Below are 12,875 nucleotides of genomic sequence, written 5' to 3'. Positions count from 1 at the left end.
ACAAAAAGTCAACTAGGCTCAGGAATGTGCAGGGCCCAGAAATGATAGAGTTCAGACGGCCATTTAAGAGCAAACCACACGCTCTCAATATAAAAGAAAAAGAGAGCCAAAAAAAAAAAAAAGAAAGAGATGGAAAAAATCTGGAGCTCCCACCCCTATACCCCAAGGCGCAGTTTCATCCAGGTAGTGCAACGATCACGCTTGGTCTGCAAAGATCTCGCCCGCCTCTACGGCTATTTTCCCAAACCTCAATGCAAAAGCCAAATAACAAAGAGGGACCAGCCCGAGTTCACTCAAATGCTCTCTATCTAAGTATCCTTAATAAGACGCATTACAATAAAGCTCGAGTTGCAGACAACAAATAAAACCAGGACCACTAAACCTCATAGACAAATAACGAAAAGCACATGAGCTTAATTGACCATCGAATCTTAGCAGGAAAGGGCTCCATATAGAGAGACCACCCATCGTCCCATCAGATAAATGTGTAAAAAGAACTAAGGCCACACAAATCTAAATAGACAAAGTTCATGGAGATTCTAAGCAAAATGAAACTCGATATTAGAAAGGCCAGTGCCACTATAATTAACACTTACTAATATAATTAAGTGACTGCTACTAAGTCTCAAGTCAGCACCTATGAGTAATGACTCAGGATCTATACAACAACTCACCTCATTTGAAGGTATCAGAGAACACAACCCGGTAGTGCCTAGAGCAAGGCTACATGCCGTGGATAATCACCGTTAGTATAAAACTGACTAAAAAACGACCCATGTCAAACACTGAAAAGACTACCCAAGGCATGTATGTAGAACCTGTCCAACCTAATAGTATCAAAGTAAATTAAAGTTTAATGACACACATAAAGATGAACAATCAACTCCTTATGCCACTCATAAACCAAGGCCTCCTCGAAGCTTGGGTTATAAGCAAGAAGTAATTGAATTGACTGTTCCACCAACATGATTCCACACTCACAACAGAAACAATAGCAGACAAACGGAAGATAAACCCTTCTCCTCCAGAGGGCCTCAGGCTACTGTCAGCACCACTGCATCGTCCCATTCCCTGAGTGTGGGTGGCCTGAGAGGATATGGAATCTCCCATGGGCACCGTAGAAAAAGGAAATAAGATTAACCCCAGGAAAGATATTCTGAATTGGTACTCTTTCTTTTTCTTCCTTCCTTCCTTCCTTCCTTCCTTCCTTCCTTCCTTCCTTGCTTCCTCCTTCCTTCCTTCCTTCCTCCTTCCTTCCTTCCTCCTTCCTTCCTTCCTTCCTTCCTTCCTTCCTTCCTTCCTTCCTTCCTTCCTTCTTTTTCTCTTTCTTTTTTGAGTTATGTGTCTTTAAACTAGGACGTCTAAGAATCATATGAAAAAAAAATCATCGAATTACAAGTTTCCAGGCTCATCTACAGAACTGATCCATTTGGACTGGGCTGTGATCCAGGACTGCATTTTAACAGCGAGATGTCTCTCATAGGCAGTCAGATCGTGGTATTTTGTGACACACTACTCTATGTAAACTTTTTTTTAATAAGAAAAGTGCTTACAGCTCAATTCTTTTTTCATTCCTTTCAACAATGTCCTTCTTCATAGCTGTTTCCGAGGGCAAGCTGCACAAACCTAGAAAACAAAAATAGAAACAAATTTGCTTTGAATAGTGAGTTTGATTCGGTATCACTGATTTGTACAGTAATTGTTTTCTAAAATTAAGTTCTGGCCATTTAGTCATGTCACACCAGGCAGGACCTCTGCGCTTCTGCACTCCAGGGGTGAGGCCTCCATAGTGGATCATACATAGCCAATGACGTTAACTATGAACTGGAGAGGCCAGAGAAAGGGCTGAAGAAGGGAGTGTGGTTGAGAAGCCGTGCCAGGTGGGGTGGGTTCTATCCTGGTACTGACAGGACCCTATCGAAGACTTTCCTGTGTGAGGTAACAAGATTAGATTTGCGCTTTGGAAAGACCTACCTGGCTCTTTGGTTAAGGAAAGAGGGCTCACGGGAGGTGAACTTAAAATCTGGAGAGAATTTCCTTTGGTGAAGGAAATCTGGAGAGAATGAGAGCGGCCCCAACTAATGAGAACAGTTGGGCTAGATAAAATATTGTGTTGATCACTGTGTGTGGGAGCCTGTCTCCTGTGCTCAAGGGTCCTGTGGGCTTCGGAGAGGAAACATGGCCAGCCACCTAGCATCTCAGACTTAAGTAGTCCAAAGCTGAGTTTGCCATTGAGACCCTCCTGCCTCTATTCTCAGGCCCAGCCGCCTATCTGCTCTCCATTGCTAGATCCTGCAAGCCATCCTTGAGTCTTCTCCTTTCCTGTGCTGAACCGCACAGCATGCCCTGCTGGCTTTATCATCAACTATTTCTAACATGGATGTTCTCTTTTTTCCTTTGTCTCTCAGCTCTGTCCCAGGCTGCACTGTATTTTAGCACAGGTGAGTGCTGGAGCTTCCTCAGTGATACTAAAGTCTCTATCCCTGATTTTAAAATCCAGGTTCCAAACAACTGATGGGATTACATTAAATGTAAAGTAGACATTCCCTATTCTACAAGTATATCCCCTCTGTGGTACCTCTGGCTTAAGAGCTTTCTAAGATGCAGATCCCAGATTTTGAGGCCAGACTTAATACCTATGGATCCCTAAGGATCAGCTAGATAATTCTTAGGTGCACTAGATTTGGGTAGCACTGATTTATATTTATATTTTCCTTATCTTTCTCCTCCCTTCTTTCTTTCCTTCCAAAAAAGTCTTTCTAGAAGCCCTAGTTAGACTGAATATGCTTTGTGGCCCAGGATGTCATTAAACTCTTATCCATCCTCCTCCAGGATACTGAAATTGCAGGCCTGGAAGAACTTGAAAGGTAAAAGCAGGCGACCTAGAGTTCAAGGCTAGCCTTAACAAGTTTGAAGAGAGCCTTGATTACATTAGATTCTTTCTCACTCCCCTGCTGTGAAAACAAAAACAAAAAAATAAAGCATAAAACAAGAAAGAAACAAAACAAAACAAAACCTCCCAGCTGTCTGTACATTTACATTTTATAATCCAGGATCCTTAACACAGTGCACAAGGCTTTTGTGTCCATCTGTCCTTCTCTAAGGTTAACCCCTCATCCTGTTCCACCTCATAGGTCATCTCTAGTATTGTGGGGCTCGCACAGGCATCCTGATGCGGTGTCTTTTGTTCAGGCAAACCCTTCTCTGTACCTGAGAAACTCAGGTATCGGGAAGCTCTCCTGGACCTGTGTCATCATACCACGTCCCTTTCTCTGCCATAGTGTACCTTTGGCCATCAAAGCACCTGCCGTGCAATTAAAACAACTTGTTTGCATTTCTTTCAGACTGACCAGATCCCAGCACGGGCTCGGTGGTAAATGAGGTTTGTGTTGAACAGAACTGAACCCCAGAAGCAGGAAAAAAAATAGCCCTTCAAGGAAGGTGAAGTGCTGCACAAACAAGAAGAGACAAACATTCAAAAAAATAAAAAATAAAAAAAAAAAGATGGAAATTTTGTCCCAGTGAGATGGCTCAGTGGGTAGAGCTGTGCCAGTGTGCAGGCCTGACAAGCTGAGGTCTGTCTCCGGGTCCCACAAGGTGGCAGCAGAGAGCCAACGGCCCATAGGGTAGCTGTCTTTAGGTCTCCACCACAGATCCTCTCCTCCCATAGAGTTTTAAAAATTAAGGAAAAAAATGTAAAAGCTCTGCTTGGCTTTGTTGAGCAGCCCACTCACCTTTGAAAACTCTCGTCGCCCAACGCGCCTGAAGCTCCACAGTCGGGAAGATGGATCCCAGAGGCTGGATGAGACCGATGCATGCCAGGGTTGGCTTCTCCAGCTGAGGGGGGAACATGGATTTGTACAGCGAGACCCTATTAGCCTCCACTTTCACAAGCGACTCCTCCAGGAAAGGGAAAGAGAAAGTATAGCCCGTGGCAAAGACAATGACATCAATGTCCTCCTCCACAGTGCCGTCCTCAAACACCGCGGCCGTCTCCGTGAGCTCCTTCACTCTGGTTTTCACCTTCACGGCTCCGTACAGCAGGCGACTGGGGAGATCATCATTTAATACGGGCTCTTTCATAAGGTATCTGAGGCACAAAAGGAAGGAACACATTCGGAGCGGTCTTGGAGGAATCTTCAACCCCCTTGGCAGTTTTAGGGGAGGCTCTAAAAAAAAAATACAGGCATTTCCCAAGTACCCATAAAAGTCTAACTCAAATGTTTGGTTCACCCCAAACTTGGTCATTAGACTGATTCTAATATTGACAATCTCTTCCCTTGACAAACGAAGAAAGGCAAGTAGATGATAGAAAAAGAAAAGAAAAAAAAAAACAAAACAAAAAACAACCTGAAGGTGGAAGTTTCTCCTGGGGCTCAGATATGATGTCGGCGCCTAGTGTTAATCTTTGAGTTTGCTGGTAATTATTCCCTCGGGTACTTCTATCACTTATTATGCTATCTAGTTTTCATTATTCGGTAGTTTCATTTAATCTATACCTGATAATAAATAAGGGAAAACATACTACATTAACACAGAGACCTGTGGGATCAGCGTGTGAATCAATAGGTAAAATGAAAATTGGTGATATTTATTGACCCCAGTAGCCATAGAAACTATTTGTGGTAGCATGGATGGTGGAGCAAAGTCTGCTTGTATTTCTGGAGTTCTTGGTTTGTAAACTATTTTCTTCTTTTTAAAAAAATAAGGCAATATATGGCATATATGCTGGACTCTTAATTCAGCACAATGGAACATCTATTACAAGACTAAATATCTTCCCCCTCCTCTAGGGAAGGAGACTGTTATCAGCTGAAGAAAGGTAAACATCCACAATGTTTACTTATGCTTACAATGTCCAAGATGTGGAACTTTGGTATTGGCAAATATTTGTCTTTTGGCCACTAGAAAGGAATATGTTCTCATGGGAACCGCCTTCAGCGTATGTAGACAGCAAAGGTTGACTTACCAGATGAAGAGCTAGCTTTTCCTATCACAGTGCTCTGAGATCATGGTCTTCTTGTGGAGCCTTCTCCAGACTATCTGACTGTTAGATAGTTCTTCCAATCAATCCCAACCCTTATTTCTGGAGCAGCTTCTAAGCTTCTACCTCATAATTTGAAGTATTTTTTCAAAGACACAGTATAAATTTGGAATTAAGACTCCAGGACCTATATGATTTGACACATACTGTTGGGTTATAGCTTGAACTACCATGCTGGCAAATTGGATCTTTGCAAAGAGAGGCAACATCAGACACTCCTGCCGGTAATAAGCATACCACAAAAAGAAAAATAACACTACTTGTTTTGAGGCACCAGACCATAATTTTCATGATTGAACCATCGATTCATTTGCTGTTCCATCATCCACTTGACGACATTTCGAGGCAGGACATTTCGGAGCATGGAGCTAAATCTAGTGTGGAACACCATGTCCCAAGGGTAGCCATCTTCAGAGATTCGGCTCATGACCCAGGCACCATGTCTGGTGCTGATAAACACCTGGTGAACAGAAAGGAGTGCCCTTGAAATTATGGGCTTTGGTTTTTTGGGAGGAATCTCTCATACAGGTGATATGAAAGGTGTTTAGTGGCACAGTTTGCTAAGTTCTATTTATTTTATTAATTTGTGTGCAGTGCATGTGTGTTCAGTGTATGTGTGTGAAGGTGTGTGTGTGTGTGTGTGTGTGTGTGTGTGTGTGCGCGTGCGCTTGTGTATAAGAACACCAGAAGTCAACCTTGAATATCATCCCCATTGTTACCCATCTTGATTTTTATTGGAGACAGTGTTTCTCATTGGCCTGGAGCTCACCAATTTAGGATAGGATGGCTGTCCAGTGCCCAGGAATCTGCCTCTATTTGCCTCTGTAGAACTGGAAATACGCACCACGAGCCCTAACTTTTTCCCCTTCCTTCCTTCCTTCCTTCCTCCCTCCCTCCCTCCCTCCCTCCCTTCTTTCTTCCTTCTTTTCTCCCTTCCTCTCCCCTCCTCCCTCCCTCTCTTCTTTTCTTCCTAGTTTGTTTGTTTCTTCTCTCTTTTTCATTAATAGTCTCATACATTTATATAATAACAAATTTTAGTCATTTCCTTTCTCCCATTTCCTTCTCTGGTTCTGGGCGTCAAGCCCAGGTCCTTTGCTTATGAAGAAATCACTTTATTAGGTACCATTTTAAGTGTGTTTGACCTCAAAGTGAGGTCCTCCCAGCCTTTTCACTTCTCTTTGGTGGCTGTGTCCTGACGAGGGCTATCTGGTAACTTGCATCGATAGAGGAGTGCACCAAAGTCCTGATAATATCTGGAGATGTGAGAAAAACTTTGGACTGATTCTCATGGTTGGTTGACTAGTCTCTCTTGTGTGTTCTGCTGTTCCCTGAGAAACAGCTCCTTCTGTCCTTTCACTGTGCTTACCCAAGGAGATCTGGTGAATAATCACAGGTCTTGCAAATGTGTACCTGTTGTGTAATGCTGCAGGTGTGCATGCACGGATCTCAGTATCTCTGGATGGCAAATAATAACAGCAACCACCTCTTTTTAGACCTAAAAGAATATTATGTGTTTTAAAAGTTAAAACCTCTGCCTGTATGCAGTGGCCCTATTCCTCTTCAAGTACACGTCTTTTTAAAAATTATTTCTATGTTTTGAGATTATAAATCATTTCACTTTCCTTTTATCCCTCCAATTCCTTCCCTGTACACTCTGACCCCACTCTCTTTCAAATTGATGGCCTCTTTTTCATTAATTGTTGTTGTCATATGTGTTCTTTGCCTTGAACACTAAAATTTCTCTTGTTTTCAAAACATACATATAAAAATCTCGCCAAAGTAGCATTCTCCTTGTTTACTGTTGCCTTCCCATGGTCCAAATACATCATTTCAGCTTCCTGAATTTTTGTCTCATTTTATTAATTCTGTTAAGGTTGTCTTCAATGAATAAACAAGACTAATTTTCAAGGCATCCAGTTTACTCAAGAGGCTTAGATCATGGAATCTGGGTCCAGACTCCCTAGGTTTGAAACTCAGCCTATGAGCTGAGTTGCCTTGGTGAATTATTTGGATTGATTTATGCTCTAGTTTTCTCCTTTTTTTTTTTTTATAATGGGGCAGCATAGCATCTGTCTTAGGACATTATTGGGCAGGTTTAATGAAGTTACAGATGTACTGTGAAGTATAAGCACACACTAACTCTCATTGTTTTGTAGATTGATCTTGGAGGAGGCATTATTGATTTTCTTTGGGGGGGAAGGACATCAATCCTACCTAAGCTTGTGAAGTAGCACATACCCAAGCTTTGCTGTACTCTTGGTTTGTGTGTGGCCACATGCTTATGTCCCAATTTGTTCTGCTGTTGTTGTGCTTATGCAGACTTGACAATATTTGGAGTAGGTATTGGATATTCTATTTAAATACTCCATCACCATCTCTTTCTGTGATTTACTACCTTCCCTTCTGTAGGGTCAATATTGGGTTTTCCACTTTATTGGTTTTCTTTCTGTTGTGACCCTTTTGCTGCATAGAAATCTAACCTCGATGAAGACTGTGATCCACCTGAGGGTCAAGGCTCAGGTTGCTGTCTCTGAGATGCAAATTTCCAGCCCAAGAGGTGAAGATCTGAGAACTTACTATTCTGTTTTAATTACAGACTTATGTGATTAATAAATATTGAAGATGGGCTCTATGCAAAAGACTAATGAGTTATAAGGCACAGGTATATAGCCAAAGTAGCATCTTGGTAACACATTTGGCCAATACTTAGGCTTGTTAACATGTAATGACCCTATAAAGAAATGGCTCTTGAAATTCAGTATTTGAATATCTGGAACATTTCTCTGTTCTAAGTCCAAATCACTGACCTGGGCACATGCAATGGCCTTAGGTGGCTCTTTACTTGGCTGACAGCAAAGGCAGCTCAGTTCCTTTCCTCCTATCCTATTTCACTCTCTTCCTCTCAAGTTTTAGAGGTGTTTCCAGCATGGGGGAGCTGGTGGCTGGTGGCTCCCACCCCTTTCTACTGTGTATCAAATTTTCAGTTATTGCTTCTTTACTTGTTCTTTATGGCAAGGGCTGAAAGCTTTGAAAAGTGAAAAGTGACAGTGAGCTATCTATCTATCTATCTATCTATCTATCTATCTATCTATCTATCTAAGACAAGGCATCTCACTGGATTGGAGCTTGCCAAGTAGATAGGCTCCTATCTAATAAACCTGTGATGCCTACCTGGTCTACTTCCCCAACACTGAAATTACAACTGTGTACTATCATGCATTTTTTTTTTTTAATTGTGGGTTCTAGGGATCAAATTCAGATCCCCATGCTTGTACAGCAAAAACTTTTGTAACTGAGCTATCTCCTGGTCCATGCACTAAATTTCTAAAAGTTGGTTCTTAAAATATTAAGGGGTCAGGCCATGCGTGTTGGTGCATGCCTTTAATCCCGGCACTTGGGTGGTAGAAGCAGGCAGATCTCCGAGTTCGAGGCTAACCTGGTCTATAGAGCGAGTTCCAGGACAGCCAGGGTTACCCAGAGAAACCCTGTCTCAAACAAACAAACAAACAAACAAACAAACAAACAAACAAACAATTAACAGGCCAGTTTCTCATTAGGCCCCTTGGGTAAAAACTAGGCCTTTTGTACCAGAAATATCTAGTTGAAACATCCCATTAAAACAAACAAACAAACAAACAAACAAACAAAAACTGAAGGCAGGGCTGGAGAGATTGCTCAGAGGTTAAGAGCACCTACTGCTTTTCCAGAGGTCCTGAGTTCAATTACCAGCAATCACATGGTGGCTCACAACCATCTGTAATGAGATCTGGTGCCCTCTTCTGGCCTGCAGGTGTACATGCAGGCAGAACACTGTATACATAATAAATAAATTAAACAAACAAACAAACACACAAAAAACGAAGGCACCACAGCTCAGAGAATTGGAACAACTGGTTCTAGGATACACGGCTACTTAGCAGCAGAGGTGGGAGTTGGGCTCTGACTTTGTGGCTTCCAGATTTCCTGTGCGGTTACCACAGGCAGCCACCTATCAAGCAATGGACCTTTGGTGTACGGCTTGGCGCTGCAGTTGTCTCTCCCCACCCCTTCCACACAGTACATGATAAGCAAAAGCATTGCACCTGTGAGGCCTCCTTGCTCAGTTCAGAGGCAATATCTGAGGCTGAGTTTCCTATTCCAACCACCAGGATGCGTTTCCCTTCAAACCCAGCAGGGTGCTTGTATTGGCGGCTATGGAAATACTGGCCTTTGAACTTCTCGATACCTTCAAGAGGAAGAAGAGGGAAACTATGAACTTCCAAGTAAGCAATTACGCAAGTTAATTTCAATAAAACTGCATGGTTCCCTTTCTGATTTCTCACTTCCTCTCTTAGGGGAGTTACGATAGTCAATTATCAAACTCTAAAAAAAGTCCATAAGAAATATCAGGTCCGTGTGCGAGGCCGGAGTGTGTGTGTTCACTCATGGCAAACAAGTGCCTTTGCTGTACAGAGCACGGCCTGATGCTGGCTTCTCACTAGCTAGTCTACTATAGACAGTCTAGTGACACTCTACTTTCACACAGTAGATACCTTTAAGAACTATTTTGAAATAGTGTTTTTGTAATTGGGCAATAACTACAATAGTATTTATCATTTTGCAAAAGCAAATTACTGAAAGACTAAACCCAGGCCTACAGAAGTTTCTCATTGAGTGACTCAATAACCATTTGATTGTTAGCCATTTGTGTGCTTCTTTGTGTCCTTCCAATTAACCACGTTTATACTTCCCACTTTATACTTATGGCCTTATTAAAGTGTTCTTTGCTCTTAGTGTGGGCAGTTCTCATTTGAAGCCTGGTTCTCACCCCCTGTCTCAGATATTTTCCCAGAGAACTCTGGGAAGGGAGTACTCTGTGACTCCTTGTCTAGGGGATGATTCTTGACTAGGAATTGATCTCAGAGGGAAGGCTCAGGCATCAGGACAGCTGGCTTCAGGGACCCGCATTCCTCCTTCCATCTCTGTCCTGCCTCAGTGTGTATTTCCAGGAATTCTCTCTAGCAACCCTTGGCCGGTAGAAAAGGCTCCAAGGATGTAGCAAGTTTACATGGGTTTGGCAGGACAGAACAATCAGGGTAGGTATGGAGGTCCTCTTATACAGATTGATTTTTTATGAGAACTCTTTGAATTGCTGGGGAAAATGTAATGATGCTGGAGGAAGTTAGCTATGTGTGACGATCCAGAGAAATCAACGGAGATGGTGTTTGGCATTTTTCAGCTCTCCACCTGTATCCCAATCTTACTATCACTCCCGTTCTTAGCAGCAAATCCTGCCTGCCCATCTAAATGGCATGCAAGATTCCTGGAAGCCGACTCCTACAGTCTGAGAAGCCGACTCCTACAGTCTGAGAAGCCTTGCAGCCTCACCTGGAAACGACTGCAGTGGCAGGTGAGGTTGGATGTGATGGCCGCTGCAAACCATAACTGCGTCAAAGACAGCACGTTGCTCCTGGCCGTTGCTCTGAACAGAAACTTCCCATTGCCCAGAAGTTGCAAAATTTGGGTGTTTTTTCACACTAATGACAGTTGTCTTGAAGAAACACAGAGAAGGTCTTATTAATCACTCTGTCAGGGCCCTGGAAGTAAGGACGGGGTACGTGTAATAGGTAACCCATTTGATTTTTTCTTGAGTCCACTGACAGCCTCTGAAGGCAAACTTGGCCAAGTGCGCCCTTCTTATTCTTTGGCAGGCAAACACTGAGGATATCCTTAGAAGACTGTCATTCATAGGATGACTCTACCAGGAATCAGAGGGGGAAATAGGAGGTAAAACCGAACATTTTAACAGTATTTACAAATACAGGTTTCCATGAAGATCAACGGTTATGTTAATATGACAAGCCTGGTACTTAAAGCAGCTGAAGTCGCTAAGAAAGTGAAACGCATTAAAAATGAGCCCTATTAAGCTATTTATTCAGAAATGCAATTTCAAATGTAACAATGCTCCATGCTTAATCATAACATGCTTCTTTGTTGTTTCTCTTTGTAGAAAGTACAGGAAATGGTAATTTCATGCATAACTCAAAAGGATCTCACCAACTTTCTGTTGCTGCAGATTACGTGCAGAAAAGAAAACAAATTAGGAAAAAAAATAGTTACCTCGTGCACCTGAGATAAATGGAAAGTAGAAAGTGTTTTTAACCCGTTTCTATGAAGAACTTAAGAACAGTTTGACTCTATTTCATACATCCTTTCAAGAGGTCTGAAGCTTGGGGAAGTCAATGGTAGCAGTGGTTTACATGTAGTTTTAACATCATTTTTTTAAATCATCATTTAAACTTTCAGTTTCAACGGATGGTTTTCCTCCCCTGTTCATGTGTACCACCAACAAGATCAGGAGTAGTGAGACTACCTTTTTGGGTATAATACCATGTTTTGCCTTTCAACAATCCACCAAAGTGGGATAGTTTATTTGAACTTCTTTCATTGCCAGAGTTGCTCTTCTACTTAAGTGTGAACTGAGCTAAGGCAGAGAAATCCATTTCCCACCACACACGGTACCTGAAACTGAATATATTTTAGAAGGTCAAACTTCTTGGCGAAAATCCTGAAGTATTCCAGGAGTTTAGAGTTGTGCAGGAAGTTGGGGAAGTCCTCGGGCATTGGGAAGTCACTGAAGCAGGACATCTCTTTGCTGGTGTTGGTGATGACAGAGTGATAGATGCTTGCTCGGCCATCTTCCACGTTTTCCTGACAGAGCAGGTGAAATAATTAATGGTAATGACTTTAATACAAGTCTTACTTGTGCTAAAAGTCGTCTTCTGGAATCGAACCCCTGAGTGACGGGAATTTCTTTCCCTGCTGTATCATGACTAAAACATCTGGGTGCAGAGGCACGGGTGGTCCATCATTCTGTGTGATGAACCTGTTTGTTGATAACTAGTGCCGCTCAGTGGATGTGCTATCGGCCCTGGTGGGGTTTGGAGTAGAGAGAAGCTTTTTTCTTTTTTTAAACATTGCAGACTATTTAGCACCCCATCTTCTTACCTATTTAACAGCAAACTTGGTGAGCCAGTTGCCTTCCTAAACTCCCCTAGGGAGGCTTTATTTACCCTCTGCCTTTAAGGACTAATAGTTCTTGGGGGCACTGGATACAGAATTTAAAATTAAATGAGTGCTTTTAGGAGCAGGGAGGCTTTACATCTTGATTTGACCCCGTAGGTCTTTATTTTGTGCTCAATTCAAGTCAATCTTCCCTAAGAGATAAAGGTGATCAATACTGACACCAAACAGCATAGTTTTTGTCAATTTGATACACACTCAGACACACCTGGAAAGAGAGAATCTCAACTGAGGAATTGCCCTGTGGGAATATCTGTAGGGCCTTTTCTGGACTGGTGATTGATGTTCAGGGGGCAGCCCACTGTAGACAGTGCCATTTCTGGGTAGGTGGGCCTGAGCTGCATAAGAGAGTAAGCTAAGCAAGCCAGTAAACAGAACTTCCCTGTGGTCTCTGCTTTGATTTCTGGCTCCAGGACCCTGCCTTGAACTTTTTCTTGGCTTCCCTTGATGATGGAGACTGTAACCTATATGCTAAAATGAACCCTTTCCTCCCCTAGTTGGTTTTGGTCAGTGTTTTATCACAGCCTTTTGGTCAGTGTTTTTGTCATAGCAATAGAAACCAACCAAGACACCAACCAGACTCAAACCTGATTTTTAATGTTTGCAATTGTGCCTTGGTAAAAATCCCATAAAGCACATGTTATGATTGAGTTAATGTTTTCTTCCAAAGTCATGCTCTGCATGATGTCCTTCATGTAAATTAATGTAAACAGCCAAGACTGTTGATCAGAGCCTGTAAATAAACCTATGATCAGAGAAGCTTTTATTA

General features: G+C 42.4%; 1 protein-coding gene across 1 annotated transcript in view; it reads right to left on the bottom strand.

Annotated features, from left to right (window-relative positions):
- The window catches only part of LOC114689957 (dimethylaniline monooxygenase [N-oxide-forming] 2), a 40,486-nt gene that overhangs the window by 18,538 nt on the left and 9,073 nt on the right, over positions 1-12,875 (bottom strand). Inside the window, exons 3-8 of the mRNA XM_028864431.2 lie at positions 11,546-11,734; positions 10,412-10,574; positions 9,127-9,269; positions 5,305-5,504; positions 3,735-4,090; positions 1,554-1,626 (exon numbers count right to left, since the gene is read on the bottom strand). Coding sequence (XP_028720264.2) covers positions 1,554-1,626; positions 3,735-4,090; positions 5,305-5,504; positions 9,127-9,269; positions 10,412-10,574; positions 11,546-11,734 — 1,124 coding nt within the window. The remainder of the gene's footprint in view (positions 1-1,553; positions 1,627-3,734; positions 4,091-5,304; positions 5,505-9,126; positions 9,270-10,411; positions 10,575-11,545; positions 11,735-12,875) is intronic.

This window comes from Peromyscus leucopus, chromosome 15 (assembly GCF_004664715.2).
Source record: "Peromyscus leucopus breed LL Stock chromosome 15, UCI_PerLeu_2.1, whole genome shotgun sequence".
In the NCBI taxonomy this organism is placed as follows: Eukaryota; Metazoa; Chordata; class Mammalia; order Rodentia; family Cricetidae; genus Peromyscus; species Peromyscus leucopus.
This window is presented reverse-complemented; position numbering and strand designations above follow the sequence as displayed.